Raw genomic sequence first — 21,196 nt, 5'->3', positions numbered from 1 at the left:
ATAATAAACTTTTTATTTTTATACCGCCCTTCCGCAGATCAGGGCGGTTTACAGCATGATAAAATACAAAGTACAACAGTACAATAAAAATACAATAAAACAACAACAATATAAAACCCCCATTAGCCCATCCTCTTTGCCACAGAAGAGGAAGGGAGGCCCACTGGACTTTTAGTCGGGGAATGCACGATGGAAGAGAAAGATTTTCAGATCATACTTCATACTACAAATAGAAGTTCTCACCAAGGACTTAATAAAGGTATAACATATTTTCCCAACAAATTCTCTACTTTATATGCCACTCTTCTAAAAACTTAAAACCATCATAGAACATTCCTTGTTTTTTCATGTATCAATCAGCATCTTCCATTCTTTTCTGGTCTTGTGAAAATTTCCATCCATTAGCAAAGAAGAGAGAGAGGCAACTAGCCTTTTTAAAGATTACCTCCTTGAAAACAAAAAATGAATTTGGAGAAGGAAAGCTTCATTACAGCCAGGATGGCATAGTGGTTTGAGCACTGGACTACAACTCATGGAAACCCACTGGGTGACCTTGGGCTTGTCACATTCTCTCACCCTCAGAGGAAGGCAAAGGCAAATCCCATCTGAAAAAATCTTGCCAACAAAATCCTCTGATCAGCTTGTGTTAGCGGGAAACAACTTAAAGGCACACAATATCATTAACAACAACAACAACAATGGCTGCATTAAGTTGGCACTAAGTCTGTTGATCTAATGAAATAAACCTGCCATGGACAGCCTGGGCTGATTAAAACCATTTTGTCATCGTTTGAAGGGTAAAGTCTCACTTACCCAGTACAATAGCAGCCTGTTTAGACACTCTCATAAATTTAAGTATGACCAGAGGTAGTGTTTATAATTTTTTAATGTATATTGGAGCCGTGAATGCTCAGAACAGGTTTTGTTTTGTATTTACCAGCAGCAAAGTCCATTAAATTGAAAGGGCAGAAAGAATAAAAAAAGGGACTGGTAGCCAAAAATAGAAAACCCTCATCTAATTTTTCTAAGAAAAGGTACACCAGCCTGGTAGCATCAATGGGACAGAGCACATGGAATCAACATTATTCCCAAAGTGGTACTCAATCAGCCTTGTCAGTGTAATAAGTCTTGATCTTATATTTAAACAAGTAAGTAGCAGTTTGTTACTGTAAATATGTTGTTTCATTCCCAGTATTACCTTATTCAACCCAGGTAGAATTGTACCTCTGGCAAGCTGTTTATTTCTTTTTGATAAAACACCACATAACATATAATGGCATGCAATAAACTTTTTCCCCAAGGTTTATTATGGCTTCGGATGACTATTGAGGGTGGAAGGAATCAAAGTCTTCCATTTTAAGGGAAAGATGAGGGTTCCAAATTCAGACATTATGAATGCTGAGGTTATTTTATGCAGTACAGACCTCAACTGGTTTATTAAAAGCCATTTTCTCATCTCAAGGAACTCTGTCACTGCAGGATTTAATTTCTTGAAAAGGCAGCATTGGGTCTTAAATCCTGTATTCTGATCTGAGACACTTTCATCCGATCTGAAAACTGCTTTCTGTAATTCCTGATGTGCAAGGAAATTTCTTTTTGCATCTAAATACCCTAAAGGCACCAGGTCTTGTCTGATCATGGAAGCTAAGCAGGGTCAGCCCTGGTTATTAATTGGATTGGAGAGCGCCAATGAATACCAGGCACTGTAGGCTATATTTCAGAGGAAGGGACTGGCAAAACTCATCTCTGAGTGTTCCTTGTCTAAGAAAACCTTATGAACTTTATGGGGTTACCATATGTCAACATGATGTGAAGGCACAAACAAGGGGATTTTTAAATTAACTAATAAAGAAAATTCCCTGTGTACAAGAATTCATATACAGTTACTTTCAATGTGACACTGACAAGAGAGCCAGGTACTGAACTTTTCCACAAATGAATCCCTGAGCCAAGGGCATACTAGCCCTACTACATTAGACAGAATGAGATAACTGCCTTGGTTGACAGATGCCAGTGGATGGCAGATGTCTTCTCTATTGGAAGGAGAGTACTGTAAGAGTAATATGGACTATCCCTCATCCACTCATAGTTCCCTGCCCCTGGTTTGGTGGGGAACACTGCCTCAGTGGTAATTGAATTACGTGTCACTCTGGTTTGCCCTAGGCAGCAAAATATCTTGGGACAGCCTGGGCACTCTGTTGGGGTGTGGACCAAGATCTCAGACTCCTCTGTACACATCTCAGGATTGAACATGGAGATTTTGAATAGGAAGGAAGAGCAATATAATGTAGGTCATCTCTGTCTTACAAAGGCTATGATCATATCCAAACATTGCTGAAGATAGAAATATAGAGAATGTAGACATTTTACTATGCAAACTATATAGTTCCTTCTGTTTCATGGTAAAGGTGGCTTTAGATATTAGCATCATCCTTAAAAGTTATTTGTTGGAATGAGAATGTCTTTTGTGCACTCCATTGTGTAATAACTGCACCTTGTGTACACGCACAGTGGGGCAGTGCCAGTGGCTGAAGCTTCTGAATCTATGTGTACACAGCAGAAACAACACAAATATGGTTATTGAACATTTGCAGAAAATCCACAGAGTGGTTGCATACAAATCACTACACACAAGGACTTTGCTTGCTTACTTGCTGGAACTTGGAGGTGTTAGAAACAACCCTTGGAAGAAAGGAGGGGACCCATTGGTGATATTATTGGCTCTATTTTGAATCGTCTCACCAGAGTGCTGGGACTGTAAAGTTACAATGCCACAGAGACGCTGTTCTCTCATTGTTTGCAGCACAAATCCACAGTGATCGATTTAATTCTGACAGTTTTGAAATTTGCTCCACACCTCCCTTCCCATATCAACTTGCCAGCTAATTACAGCTTCAACTTTTTTCCTGAGCCTCTATTTGTTCCATATCCAGATTGGTTCGGGTGCTGGGGAGGAAAGCCTTCCAGACCAAAATGTAATTTCAAAAAACTGAACCCGACTGGCACAGGTTGACCTTGCTCGTTATTATCTGAGTGGGAATAGCAGCTTTGAACATCATATGATCTCTGAAATGGTAGCTTTTTTTCATTAGAAAGCCCCCTGCTGAAAACTGACCAAATGTGTGTGTGTGTGTTTTTTTATCTTGCAAAGATAACTGCAAAAAGATCTTTTTCTACGAATAACTAGAAGGAAAAAAAATCAGAAAATGTCCCTCTTTTACGTGACTCATAAGCCTCTCTGAAAACCATTGTGTCTCTAAAATAGATGATAAAGAAACCAAATTGTTTTTGTCTGTCAGGCATATATGAGGCAAAAAGCTTGGATATGACAAGTTTTCAAATTCCTAACAATATTTCTTAAATTGTTCAAATTTGAGCGTGTGCTTTTTATTTGTACTCAAAAGAGAAGCTCATTTTTATGGATTAAAGCACATGATATAGATGTGTAAAAGGGGAAGGGGAGAAGCAAATGCAATATCCTAATCTTAAAATGCAAGCAGTACTTTCTATAAAAGACGTGGGAAGACATGACATCTCCCCAAGTTGGGGGAAGAAACCTACTTCTATTTTACATTCACTGACATTTATGCAAGTTGAGAATTAGCCATTATTACCTAATAATCCAAATATGTTTTGATTCCTCCTTTTTCATTTCAGTTTTGCAGGATAGCTAAACAGACACATCTAAATGAATATTTACATCATCTTTGGTGAAAAATAAATATATGTGTAGATGTGAATTATTGTGATTCAGGATATTTAAATATGTGAGACAAAAAAAGTTTTCTTTGTGTTCATTCCAAGTATATGCTATTTTCTACTGTACTAGTAGTATGTTGTCATCTGCATATCTTAAATTGTTGATGTGCCTTCCTCCAATTTTCACACCTCCTTCCTCAGAGTCTACAAGTAATCCAGCTTTGCATATGATATGTTCATCCTACAACTTAAACAGATGGGGTGATAAAATGCAGCCCTGCCTGACCCCTATTCCCAGTTGATAACCACTTTGTTTCTCCCTTTATTGTCCTAACAATGGCTTCTTGTTCTGACTGTGTTACACATTAGGATAATCAAATATTGTAGTACACCCAATTCTTTAAGAGAGACCTATATTTTTTCATGATCTACACAAGCAAAGGTTTTGCTATAGTCTATAAAGCATGGAGTGATTTTCTTCTGAAATTCTTCGATGTGCTCTATTATCCCATGTATGTTTACATTATGATCCCTCATATCTCTTTAATTCTAAAGTGATGTTCTCTGGGTTGTATTTTGGCACAGTGATTGATTTAGTGATCTTCTTTAGCTTTACTCTAATTTTTGATATTAAGAGTTCATGATCTCTGCCACAATCTGCTCCTGGTTATGTTTTTGTAGAAGAAATGCAGCTTCTCTATCTCCTGCTTCCCCTTATGCAGTCTGCTTATTTTCTACATTGGCCATCAGGTGATGTGAATGTTCATAATCACCTCTTCGGTTGTCTGAATAATCTGTTTGTAGTGAACAAACTGCTGATTTCATAAAATTTAATCAGTTGCTCTCTTGTTTCAAGTCTTCTAGGACAAATTGGATGTACATACATCCTTGGAATATTCTTCCTCAATAAGCTCACCAAGATTCTTCCTTGGCAATATCTATCTATACAGTAGTTTGTTTTTATTTTATTTTTATTTATTTTTTTGCTGGTGCTAGCCTTTCTTGGTTATAAATCTCTGATTATATTTGTGACTATTCCTCCACCCACTTTTTTTATTTTAATGCAATTTCTGATATGTGGATATTTCATTTCAATTGTTTACATACCTGAAGTCATTCCTAAGAATGTTTTTGCAGGCATACATCTTGGACTTTTAAATGCATACAAATGCACCGAAAAGGGCTGCGAGATACTCCTGTCTCTTAGGAAATTTTGGAAAGCAATTGGATGGGTTTATTTATTTATTTCATTTTCTTTATCATGCCTAAGTAGTGGTCCCCTTTCACACTACACAAAACTACAGACCCAAGGATTTCATAGAATGTAGCCAGAACCCATGGGATCTAAAGTGGGATCATAGTACTACAACTGTACAGTGTGAAAGGCTGTATCGTGCCTCTGTTTTATCCATAGAGTTGCCAAATGGAAAACTGGAGATGGATCCTGTGGAGCCTCTGCATACGCTGCCTTTTTATAGGCGGCTTTGAGCATAGGCGCTCAAAGCCGCCGGCACGCGCGGGGCAGAAGGGGCGGCGCGTCCCATTCAATTGAATGGGCGCGTGCACCCGTTGCGCCTCGCGTGCTGCCGCGCACGAGCCCCATTGGAAACAATGGGGCTCGAGCATAGGCGGATTTTTTTATACGCGGAGGGATCCGGAACGGATCCCCCGTGTATAATAAGGTTCCACTGTATTTCTAATGGTGGGGATTTCAGCAGTTGTTTTTCATACAACCACGTGACATGCAACACCTGCTGAAATTCCTGCTTCTACACAACCAGTGTCTCCAGTTCTCTACCATGTTATTCCTTCTGCCATGTACATATATGACATAACTATGCTAGAAAATAGCCATTTTTATGAAATGAAAAATAAAAAACCTATTATTATTATTATTATTATTATTTTATCTTTGGAGGAGGGAGAATGGTTCAAGTCTTCAGGTATCCTACAGATTGTGATGTGAACCTTGAATCGCAGGACCTTCAGTGGCTATTCAAGGCCATATTGGTGAAATTATGTGCATGGCTGCCATCATGGTAGCTAGGGATTAGAAAGAGAGGTCCTTTCCCAAACATTGCTAATGAAACCAAATATTTCCATTGGACATTCCATCTTAAAAAAATACTCTCTTTTTCACTGAGGAAATGTGTTGATATTTTGAAGAGATTTCATTCCAGATTGGAACAAATTGTTTGTTTTTTTCTCCCCTGATATAGTCCAGCCAGTGTGATGTGATGGTTAGAGTGTTATGCTATGGCCAGGCTGACATTAATTTCAGTCCCCTTTAGCTTGTTGTGCATCCCCAAGAGGCAGTTACTCTCTTTCAGTGTAACCTATCATAGCTCTGAGTATTAAATGGATGAAGTGACACTCATACAGTGGCTAATGGTACTGCCAGTCCTAGAACTCATGCCCTGTCATAAAACTTTATACTCTGATATAAAAACCCAGCGATTCTACAAGTGTATATTTATGGGGTTTTATTTACTGAACTGGATTTAAATGCTATAAAGTCTAGGGCACTTTGACACAACACAATTAGAGTGCTATATTCCATATTAACTGCCATGGTAATGTTCTAGGGAATCCTGGGCTTATGGTTTCATGAAACACTAGAATGAGGCTGAAAATTGTGAGTTCCATTCCTGAACTGTGAATGCCAGGATTTCATAGGATGATACTGTGGTAGTTAAAGTAGAATCATAGTACTATAACTGTGTCCTGTGAAAGAGCATGACTGTTCACTCTGAGAACCAAGAAAGTAAGCAAGTTTTTCTTTCTTCATGTGTGACACATGGGGAAGGGTCCTGTCCCAACCATGACACATATTTCTGTCCCTCCAACAACTCTGGTGCTACACATATCACCAGTGGCAAATGGATGTTCTTTATCCACCCTCAGAGCCTGTATCAGTATTTTCCATTCCACTGTTGGTCTCATGGAGGAATTCTTAGAGTTGGAAGATACCCAGTAGACTATCTAATTGAAGACCATATTCTGTGCAAAATGGATTGTTGGTTTTATTAGCCAGACTAAAATTATTGAATATCACAGTAAATGCAGCAATGTAAATGCAAATGGACTTCTGAGTCTTTTCCAAGGAGATGTAATTGATAATAAGTCCTATTGATTTCTGTGAAACTTTTAAACTAATTTACTTGAGATCATGCCTAAGTATACATCACCAAAGTCATATACATAGTTGAAGTAATCCATATTGTTGCATACCAAGGTCAGGATTGTGCCAGTATATTTCCCATTTCTATGTATTGTTGTGAAAGATGGACAGCAAGGAAAGCTGATACAAAGAAAATGAACTCATTTGAAATGTGGTGCTGGAGAAGAGTTCTAGGGATACTGTGGACTAGCAGAAAGACAAATAAATGGGTCCTAGAGCAAATCAAGTCTGAACTCTCCCTAGAAGCCATGGCTCTTAAACTGAGATTGTTGTACTTTGGTCATATCATGAGAAAATATGGCTTACTAGAAAAGGCAATAATGCTTGTTAAGACAGAAGACAGTGAGAAAAGAAGAAGACTGCATTCCAGTTGGATAGGCTCAATCTAGGAAGTATTAGTATTAAAAAGTGGTATTAAAGTTAATATGAAAAAGTGGTATTAAAATCAAAAATACATTCATCACTCCTTGACTGAAAGATTAACTCCACTTCCAACTCTTGATAGGCTCATTTTCATTTCATTTCATTGCTCTGTTGCTTTATTTTGTGATGTACATTTAAAATGGAATGGAGGGGCAATTTATGAATGTTTGGAATAAAAGAAGAAAATGACACAGAAGAGATCTTGTGAAATGTGTGTTCATAAAACCATATATTTTGAACCATTGGTGTGTTTTGAGTGGCTCCATTGATTGTGTGTCTTCCTTTGAGAACAGGTTGCATTTTGACTTGTTAATATAGGTTTGGCAAGTTTTTTTAAAAAAAAAATGTCAAAAGTTGCTGGCATTAACACTGGAAGTGTATTTTGTGACTCTAGCAGGCTCAATGAGAAGGGCTCTTTAAGCCTCAAGGGTTTTTGAATGTTACTTGACCTGTCTCTATAGTACAAAGTCCATTTTGATAAAGAATGGATCAATACCTCCCTGTTTGTCTTGAAGTGTCTTAAGTGCTGTTGTTGTCCGCTTGCAGTTCTGACAAAGCAATTATTACTGTAAGAGTGGTGGGTTTTATGTGTTGAGCATTTACTACCCTCAGGTCACCCTTGCTTTTAAGGAAAGCAGAAAATGTCACTTGCTATAGCGGCATTAACTAGAACCACTATGGTTAAGGGGCTGTTAATAATTCCATTATATATTTTCTTCTAGCTTTGGCCTAAAAAACTGTGTGCTTCAACTTGGCATGAGAGTTTTCTTGTTATCATTCTATTAAGAATCCTTCCCTTCTTTCCTCATCCTAGTCTAAACAGGTGTGTTGAAGCAGATTTTGTTTTCAGAGGATGGAAACATTAGGCCATTTGAAAAGTCTGTTTTGTTTTAAAGTGCATTTGAAACATGTGAGAATTTAATTATCCTTCTTTAAAATGCATCTTCAGTGTTTATCCGATAAGCACCATGGATATATTATTCTTTACTAATGTTTCCAAACTTAATAGGATACAAAAATCTTCCAAAATGGTAGGCCTGTCTCATATAACAGGAGATTATCACACCCAGAAGTCCTGCCGGGATAGATGCGGGGTTTAAAAGTAAAAAACTGTATGCAGCCCGTACCCATCCCAGGCAGCCTGTCTACAACCTGGACCTTTTTCAGAAACAGGAAAATCCCGGCTGCAGCAAAAGACCAGGTTGCAAACAGACTGCCCGGAATGGGTACAGGCTGCATACAGCCTGGGGACAGGTAAGTGTGATAACACCCATTCTTCTTCGTGGTCTCTGTGAAGCACACAAATGGGTTATTCTGCGCCTGCAACCTGTCCTTTTTTACTTTTAAGTGCTACATCTATCTCAGCAGGATTTCTGGGTGCAATAATCTCTAGAAATGAAGAGTACCTGTACCGGGGGCAAGTATACTATATTCCTGTTATTGTGTGCCTTCAAGTTGTTTCTGACTTATGGCCCATTAGCTTCCGGACCCAGTACAAGGTGTCGGTTATCACCGTTAAAGCCCTAAATGGCTTGGGTCCAAACTATCTTCGGGACCCCCTTCTCCCTTACAATCCTCCCCACGCACTCTGCTCCTCTGGGAGAGGCCTACTTCAGCCACAAAAATCTAAGCTCCCAGCTACCTCCCAGAGGGCATTTTCCATCTTCGCCCCCAGACTGTGGAATGGCCTGCCGGATGAGATCCGTCTACTTACATCCTTAGACAGCTTTAAAAAGGCTGTTAAGACAGATCTCTTCCGGCAGGCCTTCCCAGAATAGAGAAGCCAGACTCAAAAAAAAAAAAAATGTCTGGGAATAAGATACTGCTGCTCCCATTGATTGTTTGCTGATGTGATTTTGTTGACCTTCTGGTCAGTTTTTAACGTGTATGTTTTTTATTTGTTTGTTTGTTTGTTGTTTTTAATTCTGCATTGGATTTAATACTTTTTTAAGGAGGGGAGGGCACCAGGGATTTTATATGTGCTGTATTTTTAACTTTGTTAGCCGCCCCAATTGTTCTCAGAGGGGCGGGATACAAATAAATTTTATTATTATTATTATTATTATTATTATTATTATTATTATGGCAAACCTATCATGGTTAGGTTTTTGTTTTTTGCAAGATTTATTCAGAGGGAGTTTGTCTTTCCCTTTCTCTGAGGGTGAGACAGTGTAACTGCATTACTGATACTTTATGGAGTCACTGAAGTGTTCTGGCACTGTGGCATGGTTTTTCCTTGTATGCTCTGTTTGTGGATTAGAAACCTTGGGGACCCCAGAAAAAAAGATGGTAGCATTCAAGATGTATATAATTCTTTGGTGGTACTTTTTTTCTGATGCCCTAATAAGAGGACTATTACTCATCAAGCTAAACTGCACCCAGAAGCAGCTTCATCAGTTAACCTCCTTGGGTGCAACTACAGATGGCATGCCAACCAGTGTACCAGTCAGATATTGTTAATTTGATCATAGTCAGGTAATGTCAGCTATTCCAGAATGTCATGATGCTTAAAGAGATGCTCACCTGCTTCCTTAGTACAACTACCCTGATTTCTTTTAATAATTGCTGCTATTTTACTTCAGTGTCATCCTTTTAAAAATGTAATTGTACGCTTATAATTACATAGAAAATTAAAATTCAATGAATCTGAATCATTCACATTTATGGAACCTTCCTTTCTTTCTTTTGTGCAATTAAATGTAATAATCTGTTAAAATGTTACTTTAATTATTTCACAATAACAGTTCATCAAATTTTCCCCCATTTGCAGAAATATCAAGGCTTTCAGTGGATCATAGTCTCAATATTTTTTTTAAAAAAAAAGTGTGGGGGGGTAATAACATTTAAAAGATCTGACCAATATTTGTTCATCGCTTGCTCAAGCCATTCTGAACCCAACATAGGCCTATTACAGACAGGCCAAAATAAAGCTGCTTCGAGTCACTTTGGAGGTATGGTATTTCAATGATGCATGTGTCCTAGGAGTCCAAAAGCCGCACCAAAGCCACACTCCAGTTCTAAGGACTGGAATGCAGCTTTGATGCGGCTTTTGGACTCTTAGGACGCATGCATCATTGAAATACCATACCTCCAAAGTGACTCGAAGCAGCTTTATTTTGGCCTGTCTGTAACAGGCCATAGTTTGACAACACAGAACCATCTTTCCCAACCTGGTGACCTCCATGACATGCTGATCAGCCACTTCCATCAATGCCAGCTTTGTCTGATCAGCATTGACTGGGAATTATTGGAGTTGTGTTCCAGCATGTATGGAAGGCACCAGGTTGAAGAAAGCTATCATACAGAAGAATGGTTCTCTGGCAACATCTGCCATATAATAAGAAATAATGCAGTTTGACATCACTTTAACTGCCATGGTTCAATGCCATGGAATCCTGGGATTGTTTTTTTGTTGTAGCATCAGAGCTCTCTGACAGAGAAGGCTAAATCTGTCACAAAACTACAAATTCCAGAAGTCTATAGCATTGAGCCATGGAAAGTGTTGTCAAACTACATTATTTCTGCAGCGCAGATTGGCTCTCTATCCTTGTTTATCCATGCACTGGAGCAGAATCACTGTCCTTGTCCACTACTGCCATCCCTAGCACTGGTATTATGGAAAAGTCTCACACAGTATTAACACTCAGTGTGGGAAGCCTTGGTGTAGAACTAGATCAAGCACAGCCCTGCTCCTACCTCAATGCCTGTGCAACTTTTTCCTATGTGACACATGACTAAGACTTCTGTTCCTCTGGACTGAGCTGATGGACCAAAAGGGCTTCAATTACAAAATTCAAGGTCTTCACTCTTTCTATAAGAAAGGAGAGCACTAACATCCTATCACTCTTGCTCAGAGCTTGGAAAGATTACTTCTTTTGGACCATACTTCCTCAGTGAACAAAGCCACTAGCTATGCAAGTTAGGAAGTTCTGGGAACTGAAGATGTAATTTTTCCAAGCTCTGAACTTCTGCTCAAAATAGGTTACAGAATCCAAAACAAAAGGCTCAACTAAGAACATAATTTGAAGCACAGTGAATGGACTTCACAAAACCAAGAAAATGTCAGCAATGTCCCATGCCTATAGTACTATAAGTCAAAGTATTTCTAGTCATGCTCTCATTGATATACTTCTTGTTATTGTTCATAGGCGTGCCAATGTTATCCGTACAACCGAAGGGGAAGCAAAAGGGCTGTGCTGGCTGCAATCGTAAGATCAAGGACCGATACCTCCTGAAGGCCTTGGATAAGTACTGGCATGAAGATTGTTTAAAGTGTGCCTGTTGTGACTGCCGCCTCGGAGAGGTTGGATCAACACTTTATACAAAGGCAAATCTCATTCTCTGCCGCAGAGATTACCTGAGGTAAAGAGAGGTCTATTCGACAAATTTTGCTAGTCATTCTTTCACTCAACTGTTGTCTCTTTCTTTCTGCTTGTGTTGCTTAATATACATTGACACACATAGGAGTTTATCACACCAGGTGCTTCCATTGCCCAAACTTCATCAAAATGGGGCAAAAGCATTCATGGTGTGATCCTGCCTGGTGCTACTGAAGGGAAACGTAAGTGTTTTCATCATGGAATTGCCAGGAAAACAGCCCTTTTCTTATTAACGGATTAAATTGTTAATAAGAAAAGGGCTGTTCTCCTGGTGATTCCGTGGTGATTCCATGAGAAGCATATGTTCACATGACTGCAGAATCTCATGGTTGGCTACTTACTTTCTCTTACAGTGAGATATTTTATTCCCAGTCCTGCCCAACAATAAACTTAATAGGCCATAATATGGTTTTTTCATGTTTAAAAAGGATGGGGGGAGGAAGTTCCAGCTATCCTAGCTATTCAGTTTATCATAATCCTGATACAATATAATTGATTAATTCTTGAAATATGTGCCCTTATTTGCAAACCTTACATATCTAGGTGAGACGATGATTTTTCCTAGAGGTGAATGCCTTCTTTAACAGGGCTCATTAAAAAAGAATTACTGATAAGATGTCACCACTGGTTGGTCCTCACTGAACACTCCGGGCTGTTCAAATGCTTGGGAAGCCTCAGTTCTCTTACTATCAGTGTAACTCCAGGAATGAAAAAGATAAAAAGCAAGGCATTATGGGTTACATGCCCAAAGCTTTAAAAAAACACACAAATCTTAAAACCCAGTAAAATCTTAACAACAGAAGGAGTAGCTTAGCAACCACATAGTCCTGTAGGGGGTAAAGGTTTTAGTGAGAAATTGTCTTCTAAAACAATACAACTAAATGTCTGGATATAAAAAGGAGTTTTTTAGGTCTTGGGAAAAGTTTAAAGGGGGGGCAAGGTAGGGAGAACAATCATAAGTGACAGTTGCACACACAGAATTCCAAATTAAATTCTAAGTCAGTCTGATTTAACCAGTTATATGTTACCTACCAGAATAAAGTTTTGAGTTTTACAACATGTGTACAGTCCCTTGCAGAAAGGTTAGGCTATGGGGAAGCATCTCTTGTGTCCTTATTTTGATATTGTTAGGAAGACGCAAACTGAAAGTAAAGTCACATATTTATGGGAATCTGAGATCAGTTAAAAGTTGGCCTTGTAGCATATACTAACTTTTGTTTTACTGAACAGTAAGATAACCCTCCAGCTCTGATGTCAGCAGTCTAGCCAACAAAAAATAACGTAGTGTCTGGATCCACTTTCTTAATAACTCCACACCTGAATTATAAAAGAGCTGGTTACAAGGAGCTGTTCATTATGTAAGAGAACTTAAGTTCTCAGTGTCGTTGTGTGCCTTCAAGGAGTGTTAGATGTATGGTGAGCATAAGGCAAACCTGTCATGGGGTTTTCATGGCAGGATTTGTACAAAAAGTGTTTTGAATTTGCATTCCTCTGAGAAGGAAGGGTGAAGAAATCACCTTGAGAAAGGGTGATTGCCCAAGATAGGTTTCCCAGTGGGTTTGCATGGCCACGCAAGGATTTGAACTCTAGTCCCACACAATCCCAGTCCAACACTCCACTCCTGCACATATCCAGGATGACAAAGCTAATCAAGAACACCCATAAGTACCCCTTTCTTCTTATTCATGTGGGTACCAGTAACACTGCCAAAAACACATGCGACTATGAAGCTTTGGACAGGAAGTTGAAAGGGTTTGAGGCAGAGGAACAGGAAGGTACTAAAAGTGAATGGCTGATTACATAGATAGTATAGATAGAAGAAATTTGGCTTCTGAGTCCAGGACCTTCACATCTTAGACCAAGGACTACTGGCTACAGATGGGCTTCACTGGGGAGAATTTCTTGGGGGTGGGGGTGAAGATGATAACTCAAACATCAGTCCAAAGACAAGCTCTAAACACAAGATTGTGAATTCTGATGGAGAAGACAGAGAGAGAGAGAATGGGGTCAACAGAAAAACTGACATATGACACAGAAGCAGCAGCAGCAACAGTTTGGCAAGGGATCTGGATTGCAAATCAAGACTGATAAGGAGTTAGTCAGGAACCACCTAGCTAACATAAATGAATTCAGATTTGCAGGGCCAAACAGTCTGCATCACAGAGTACTGGAGATCTTGCTGATATATTCTCTGAACCCCTTGCCATTATTTTAAAGAAATCCTGGAGAACAGATGAGATGCCAGAGGACTGGTTAAGGGCAAAGATTGTCCCTCTCTTTAAAAAAAAAAAGGGGGGGGGGGGGGGAGAAGAGCCAGGAAACTACAGACCTCAATTTCAGGAAAATATTGGAATGGATTATACAGGAGTCTATCTGTAAGTATCTTGATGGCAGTGTGGAATCATAGGAACCAACTTGGTTTTGTCAAGAACAAATCTTTCTAAACTAATTTTATATCTTTTTTTCCAATCAGGTCATTATTTAGTAGAAGATGGGAATGCTGTGTATGTCATTTATATGTATTTCAACAAAGCATTTAATAAGGTCCCACATGATATTTTGATTAGCAAACCAATTAAATTTGAAGTAGATGGAAAACCTGTCAGATGAATCCATAACTAGTTAGAAAACCATGCTCAAAAATCATCATCAGTAGCTGCTCTTCAAACTGGAAGGAGCTCTCAAGTGGAGCATCTCAGGGTTGTGTCCTAAGGCCATTACTTTTCAACATTTTTATCAATGGAATAGATGATGAAATGGAAGGAATCCTTATCAAGGTTTCAGATGACACAAAACTGGGATAAACTAGAAAATTGGCCAAAAATTAACAAAATGAAATTCATTAAGCAAATGCAAAATTCTACATTTGGGCCATACAAAACAAAGCAAGCAAACAAAAAACAAATACAAACTTCTGTATTAGGGAATACATGCCTCAGAAGTACTACATGCAAAAGGCACCTTTGGTTTATTGTTGATCGTAAATTCAACATGAGCCAGCAGTGTGATGCTGCAGCAAAGAAGGTGAATGCTATTTTAGCCTGCATTAATAGAAGCATAGTTTCTAAGCTGAGGAAAGTAATAGTCCCACTATATTCTGCATGGGTCAAGTCTCATCTGGAGTACTGCATTCAGTTTGGGGTGCCCCGTTTTAATATATAGGATATAGAGAAGCAGGTTCAGAGAAAAGCAACGAGGATGATAAATGTTATGGAGAACAAAACATATGAGAAGAGGTTAAAAGAGCAGGGCTTGTACAGTTTAGTGAAGGGAAAATTGAGGGGTGATATGATGGCAGTCTTTGAATACCTCAAAGGCTGTCACAAGAGTCCTACCTGCTGGGGCGTGTTCTCTGCTGCCCCAGCAGGTAGGACCATGACTGATGGTTTTAAGTTACAGGAGAGTAGATTTCGATTGACCTTTGTAAGGAATCTCTTGACAGCAAGAGCAGTTCAGCAATTGAACAAATTGCCTAGAGAGGTGGTGGGGGTCTCCTTCACTGGACATCTTCAAAAAGAGGCTAGATAACTACTTGCTGGGAATGCTTTAGCTGGAGTTCTTGCATTGAGTTGGGGCCCATGGCCCATGAGGTCCCTTCTAGGATTCTATCAAATTCTTGGTATTACTTTACAGCCTTTAAAACCTGACACAGTTTAAACACAACAGTGGAAAATGCAATGCAGTGTTCTTTGTGGCATCTCTATACACTCTGGTGCTCCCCAGCTGTATTTTAAAAATAAACAAATAAACATTGCAGTTTACTGCCAACATTCAATGGAAAACCACTAAATGTGCTATGGTCTATTGGAAAATGCACTGTAGTCCATGGGATAGTCAATGGTGTGGTCAGTATCACATTCTTTAGTCAATATCATAGTCAACATAATACACCCTAGTCAATATCATAATCAATATCATATCAATTGTATGTCCTATTAATTAAATTATAGGTTAAAGACAACCTTTAATTAATTGTAAATAGAGTAGTTTTACATTTTCAACTGGTGTCTGGGGGAAAACTTATTTGAAAAGAAAGCATTCATATTTTTTGTTTTTGTTTTTGTTTTTTTAAATTGTTGCTAGACTATTAGTATCAAAGGTCTGCTGTCTCAGACTTAGGTTGCTGTAGTGAAAAAAGCACTCTGTGACTTGCCAGCCTGGGTCCTCTTGCCATTTGAAAGGCATTCAACCATGCACACACACCATTCCGCTCACTGCTACAAAATGCCACCATAGTTTCACATCAGAGCTATGGGACTCCAGATCTCTCTGTCCTTTTAGTTGGTGTCCCAAAGACAGCTGTCAAAGGCAGCCCTATTGGTTCTTGCACTTGCAGTGGGGGAGAGCAAAGAAAGATGCCTGGTTTCCACTCTCAGTCAAAGAATACAGGGACTCCATTGTATTTATTTATAGCCCACCTCTACTGGGAGGATTGAGGCGGGTTACAATAAAAAATAAAACATAGTAAAATAATAACAAAATCCCTAATCCGCAATTTAAAATACAACAGCATAAAAATCAGTTATTAAAATTACAATAAAAATTACAATAAAATTTAATCCCTATTGCAATGAGGCGGTTTAAGGAAGAGTCAAGAAGGCATAGTTGTGGGACAGTGGAGGGGGCCCATGTATTAGTTGGGAAATGCCCGCTGGAAGAGATGCGTTTTGATGCCTTTTTTTAAAGGCCTCAGGAGATGTTATGTGATGGATCTCCTCCGGTAGGTCCTTCCAAAGTTTAGGAGCGGTCAATGTGAAGGTCCTCTGGGTAACCACAGGAAGTCTGGGCTTCTTAGTCTGTAGTAAATTTGTCCCAGAGGTCCTGGGTGTGCAGGGTGGAATGTATGGAAGGAGACATTCCTTTAAGTAAGCTGTACCTAAGCCCTGTAGGGATTTAAAGGTGATTACCAACACCTTGTACTGTGCCCAGAAACTAATTGGCAGCCAGTGTAAAGATTTTAGAACTGGAGTTATATAGTCACCTCTTGATTTTCCGGTGACCAACCTGGCTGACATGTTTTTGGATTAACAGAAATTTCCGAGTTAGGTACAAGGGTAGCCCCATGTAGAGTGCATTGCAGAAATCCAATCAAGATGTTACCAGAGCATGTACAGTGCACCCTTACTTTACGCTGGGGATCAGTTCCGGACTCCCTTACATAAAGCAAATACCGCCTATGCTCGAGCCCCATTTGAATGAATGGGACTTGTGCACATGGTGGCACAGCAGCGTGCACACACCAAGGGCAGGCACCTCATACATCCCTATGGGACATGCCGCCCCTTCCTGCGTGGCTTTCAGCATATGCTGAAAGCTGTGTAAAGCGCACCCGCGTATGACGTGGGCGCCCTGTACTACTGTTTCTAGGTCACCCAGTGCCAGGTAGGGTCGTAGTTGGCGTATCAGCCAAAGCTGATAACAAGCGCTCCTGGCTGTCACATCTACCTGAGCTGTCAACTGAAGGGATGAGTCCAGGAGCACTCCCAAACTACAAACACAGTCCTTTAGGGGAAGTGTGACTCCATCTAGGACCTATGAACATATCTCCATACTCGGTTTCAGGGTTCCTATAGCAAGTACTTCCGTCTTATATAGGTTCAACTTTGGTCAGTTTTCCCTCATCCAGAACATTACCGCCTTAAGACGTTCATTGAGAGGAGAGATGCCATCCTTAGTCACTGCTGCAGTCTGAAACATAGAGAAATATATTTGGGTGTCATCAACGTACTGATAACACCCCACCCCATGTCTCCGGATGATCTCGCCCAGAGGCATCATGTAAATATTAAACAGCATTGGGGACAGAATCGCTCCTTGAGGGATACCCAATTTGAGTTCCCTCTTGGTCGAATAACCGTCCCCAAGCATCACCATCTGAAACCTTTCCGAGAGGTAGGGCCTGAATCACTGCAACACAGCGCCCCCGATACCTACCTGTCAGCAACTCATCTGAGCCATATAACCAATGCTGGCATACAGCAGAGTATGACTGGCAAATTCAGAAACATGGTTCTCAACTCCCAGTTGAGATAAAAGCAGCTGGATGTCTTCCAGGAACTGAAGAATGCTGGGGCTTTGGGAACCCTCCAGCAAACGCTGACTCCAGCTCTTGCTGATAAACGACCAGACAAGCTGAGTCTCCCAAAGTGCTATCTTTACAGTGCTACAAATCACCAACACTATATTACAGATCACACACGAATACCAACTCTCCTACTACAATCCACACAGCAATCACTGGAAGCTCCTGAGCTTATATAGCCTTGAGACCATGTGGTCTCCCAAACTCAGTTACTTCCTGTGCCACAGTGTAGTGTCCCACTGTGCAATTTATCATCCAGGCACAAGTGCACACAGGCATCAGGGTGTCCTTGAGGCTATGAGCATCAGCTGTGCTTGATCAGCCTTGTCCTTCCAGTGCTGGATGCTCATGGTCAGACACACACACATCCAAGCATTTCCGAGTGTGCTGACTTTAAACCTTGACAACTCTCTCAGGTGTTACAGGATACCGTGGTCAATGGTATCGATGGCCGCTGCAAGGTTCAAGAGCACTAAAGGGTCACAATTCCCCTGTCCATGCCCAGACAGAGATCATCGACTAACATATAACATAACATATAAGCATTTTGATTATTCCTCCCCCCCGATATCTACAAAAATTTATATACCAGCTTTCTTTCTTTCTCTCATTCTCAAAGGAGCTACAAGGTCCCTTTGCACATTTTAGGATTAAGGTTATTCATGTTTTTATCTGTTTCCAGAGAGAAATCATGGTTGCAAAATCTGGAAGAAAATAAAAACCTTGACAGATTCATACACAGAAAAACACACATATTTTACATTAAACCCCTCATGGTTGCCTCAGTTTGCCTAATGGTAGGGATGGACCTATCTTTTGTTATCATACATACAAAGAGGTATATGAAATAATAATGCTACTTCCTGACACTCCAGTCTTCAGTAGACCACCTACCCTTCAGCCCCTGTCTTCAGTAAATGTACTTTCAGAGCCAGAACTTGGACTCTGAGTAGCTGTCCTATACTTGCTCTCAATTTAGGATGGCTTTGCCCAATACAAAAAAACCAGAGGGATGGCAACTGTGAAAGTATCATGCACATCTTGTTCATTGTGTTCTCTGTGTGTAGAGGAACACACAATTTTCTCCTACAGTGAGAAGAACTCCACATGTATCTGGAGCATTCATGGAATTAATGGAATTCAGATGGCATGATGGTTGATTACTGGCCACATCTTCCAAACCCAGGCAAAGCTTGACATATTTGAGTCATATCACAATCATCTGGGTATAAATTAATCACAACCATGTCCCATCTCTATCACCAAATAGCGTTTCCTGGATTCTGTTCTTTGCCATTTTGAAAGTTCTGAGTAACACTTTGCTGTTTCTCAGGTGTGTTATTGAAAATAAATCAATCAAATCTGCTACATCATTTTTATTTTTTCAAATATTTAACTATTTGGAATGCTTTTTCCACTAGTGCAAGTAAACAATTTCTGTGAACAGTATCAAGGCTGCTGCAGATGTGATTGCAGAAAGCACAATGTTACCTTTCTGGTAGTCTTAGGCTACTTTAATTCCCTTCACCTTGACTGTGTTACCTCTTCTTGTGGCATGTAGCCATAATAGCAAGAGAAAGCACATTTCTTTATTATGAAGATATCTGTAATGGTTGACTGTCATGTTGGAACACCATATGCCTGACAGAACCTCTTCCACTCAATATGGGAATGGAAAGTCATAATAGGAAATTAAATGTTGTGTTAAGATGAACATTTAGATTTATAAACATAGGTAAATATACAACTTAGTACACAACAAGTCTTTGCACAAAAATACTGAGAAATGAGGAAGTAATCAATCACAAAAACCTGCTTCACAGTCTCATTTTGCTCATAGACAATTCATCATACATGAAGTTGTGACCATTGATATTTATGGTACTAATATCTGCGCTGACAGCTGTTGAGTGTGGCAACGACTGATAAATACATTTGATATCTGTGATGAGGTTAGGCCAAGATGCCACAAATAAAGCAAGGGAACAAACATAACAACATAAAAATAGGGGAGGTGCCTTCAAGCAAAAAGAAGTGGTATCTGTGGTTCGGCACGGAAGGATACTGAGGGGCGAAACAGATCAGCTCTAAACGCCAGCTTCCCTTGGAGGAATGGCATTTAGATGCCGCATGCCCAGAAAACACCTGGAAGTTGCCTGGCTGCCCAGATGTGGGCTGGCTTCCAGGTGCTGTGGCGGTGTGGCGTTTATGCACCACAGGAGTGCCGTAAAGCCACATCAGGGTGGGGAAAGCCATCTTTTTGCCGATGCAAAAAGGAGTGGTTATTTGCCACTTCTTTTAGACGGGCAAAAAGGCAGATTGGGGCCACAACCCCAATCCGGCTTTCTTGGGGGTAGCTTGAAGCCGCCCCTTCAGGACAGTCTGTTTCACCCTGAGTCTTCTGAGGAAGTACTGGGAAGAAATCTCCTGAGGAAGCCCCTTCTGTAATTAACTCTTATATATTTATTTATTTAATTAATTTATATCCTGCCTTTCTCCCAATGTGGGACCCAAAGTGGCTTACAATATAAGTAAAAACAAAACAGCTAAAACACTATGTAGAAGAAAAATTTAAAAAATTAAACAACCAATTCAGTTGAAGCATTAATTTAAAATAATTTAAAAACACATTGAGTACATATTATATATTTTAAAAAATACTGCACACCTATTGTCCTTCTAGGTCTTCATCTAGGAGCAAGTCAATTTTGATGATGGGAGCTTCCTGACACCTTATTCTAACAGGGTTTTGCAGCATGGCTTTCTCATATCCTTATATTAAGGTGTTGAGTTGAAGACACCTTTCCATTTTTTAATTATCTTATTAAAATCAGCCATTTCCCTCTGTGTTTTTCTTTTTGGTTATCCATAGAGATAGCCAATAAGCTGGAACTGTGATGTATTTTAATGAACTGGCATGTAAATTCATGAGGAATGGTTTCTTTTTTTTTTTTTTCCTGTTATGTTATGAGGAGCCATTGGCTGCATGTCCTAAGGAAAAAAGGTTTTACTGCTCATGAACTCTGGGTGCTAGTCACCTTGTTTCAGTATAACAGTATCTTTCTGTCTTCTCTGCCCTCAGCACTTGCATAATGCCATGGACTATTTCTTAGTCTGGCTTCAGCAACCACTCTGTAGACATTCCATTTCAATTTGTAAAGTGTTTCATGATCCCTGTGGATGAAGGGTGTTTACAGTAGCTGCAGTGTCTACTTTGATTATTGTTTCTGCAAAGCAAGACCTTGATTCTTGAAGTATACTATTTCTATCTCACCAAGAAGGTGTACTCAAAATACTGAGCTCTCATTCGGCTACCATTTCTGAGTAAGCACAGTGGAACAAACTTAAATAGTCATAAACCACAGCTCTGCACAGCAATTCTAAAAAAAAAAAAAATCAAGGATACATGCCCAAAGTAGTAAAAATTGGATG

General features: G+C 39.7%; 1 protein-coding gene across 2 annotated transcripts in view; it reads left to right on the top strand.

Annotated features, from left to right (window-relative positions):
* Positions 1-21,196, top strand: part of LMO1 (LIM domain only 1) — a 132,035-nt gene that overhangs the window by 76,124 nt on the left and 34,715 nt on the right. For both annotated transcript variants that reach the window (XM_042480507.1, XM_042479664.1), the window contains exon 2: positions 11,452-11,665. In XM_042480507.1, the coding sequence (XP_042336441.1) occupies positions 11,452-11,665 (214 nt within the window). The remainder of the gene's footprint in view (positions 1-11,451; positions 11,666-21,196) is intronic.

Source organism: Sceloporus undulatus, chromosome 1, assembly GCF_019175285.1.
Source record: "Sceloporus undulatus isolate JIND9_A2432 ecotype Alabama chromosome 1, SceUnd_v1.1, whole genome shotgun sequence".
NCBI lineage: Eukaryota > Metazoa > Chordata > Lepidosauria > Squamata > Phrynosomatidae > Sceloporus > Sceloporus undulatus.
Note: the sequence above shows the minus strand (reverse complement) of the source record. Positions and strands in the feature narration are given on the sequence as shown.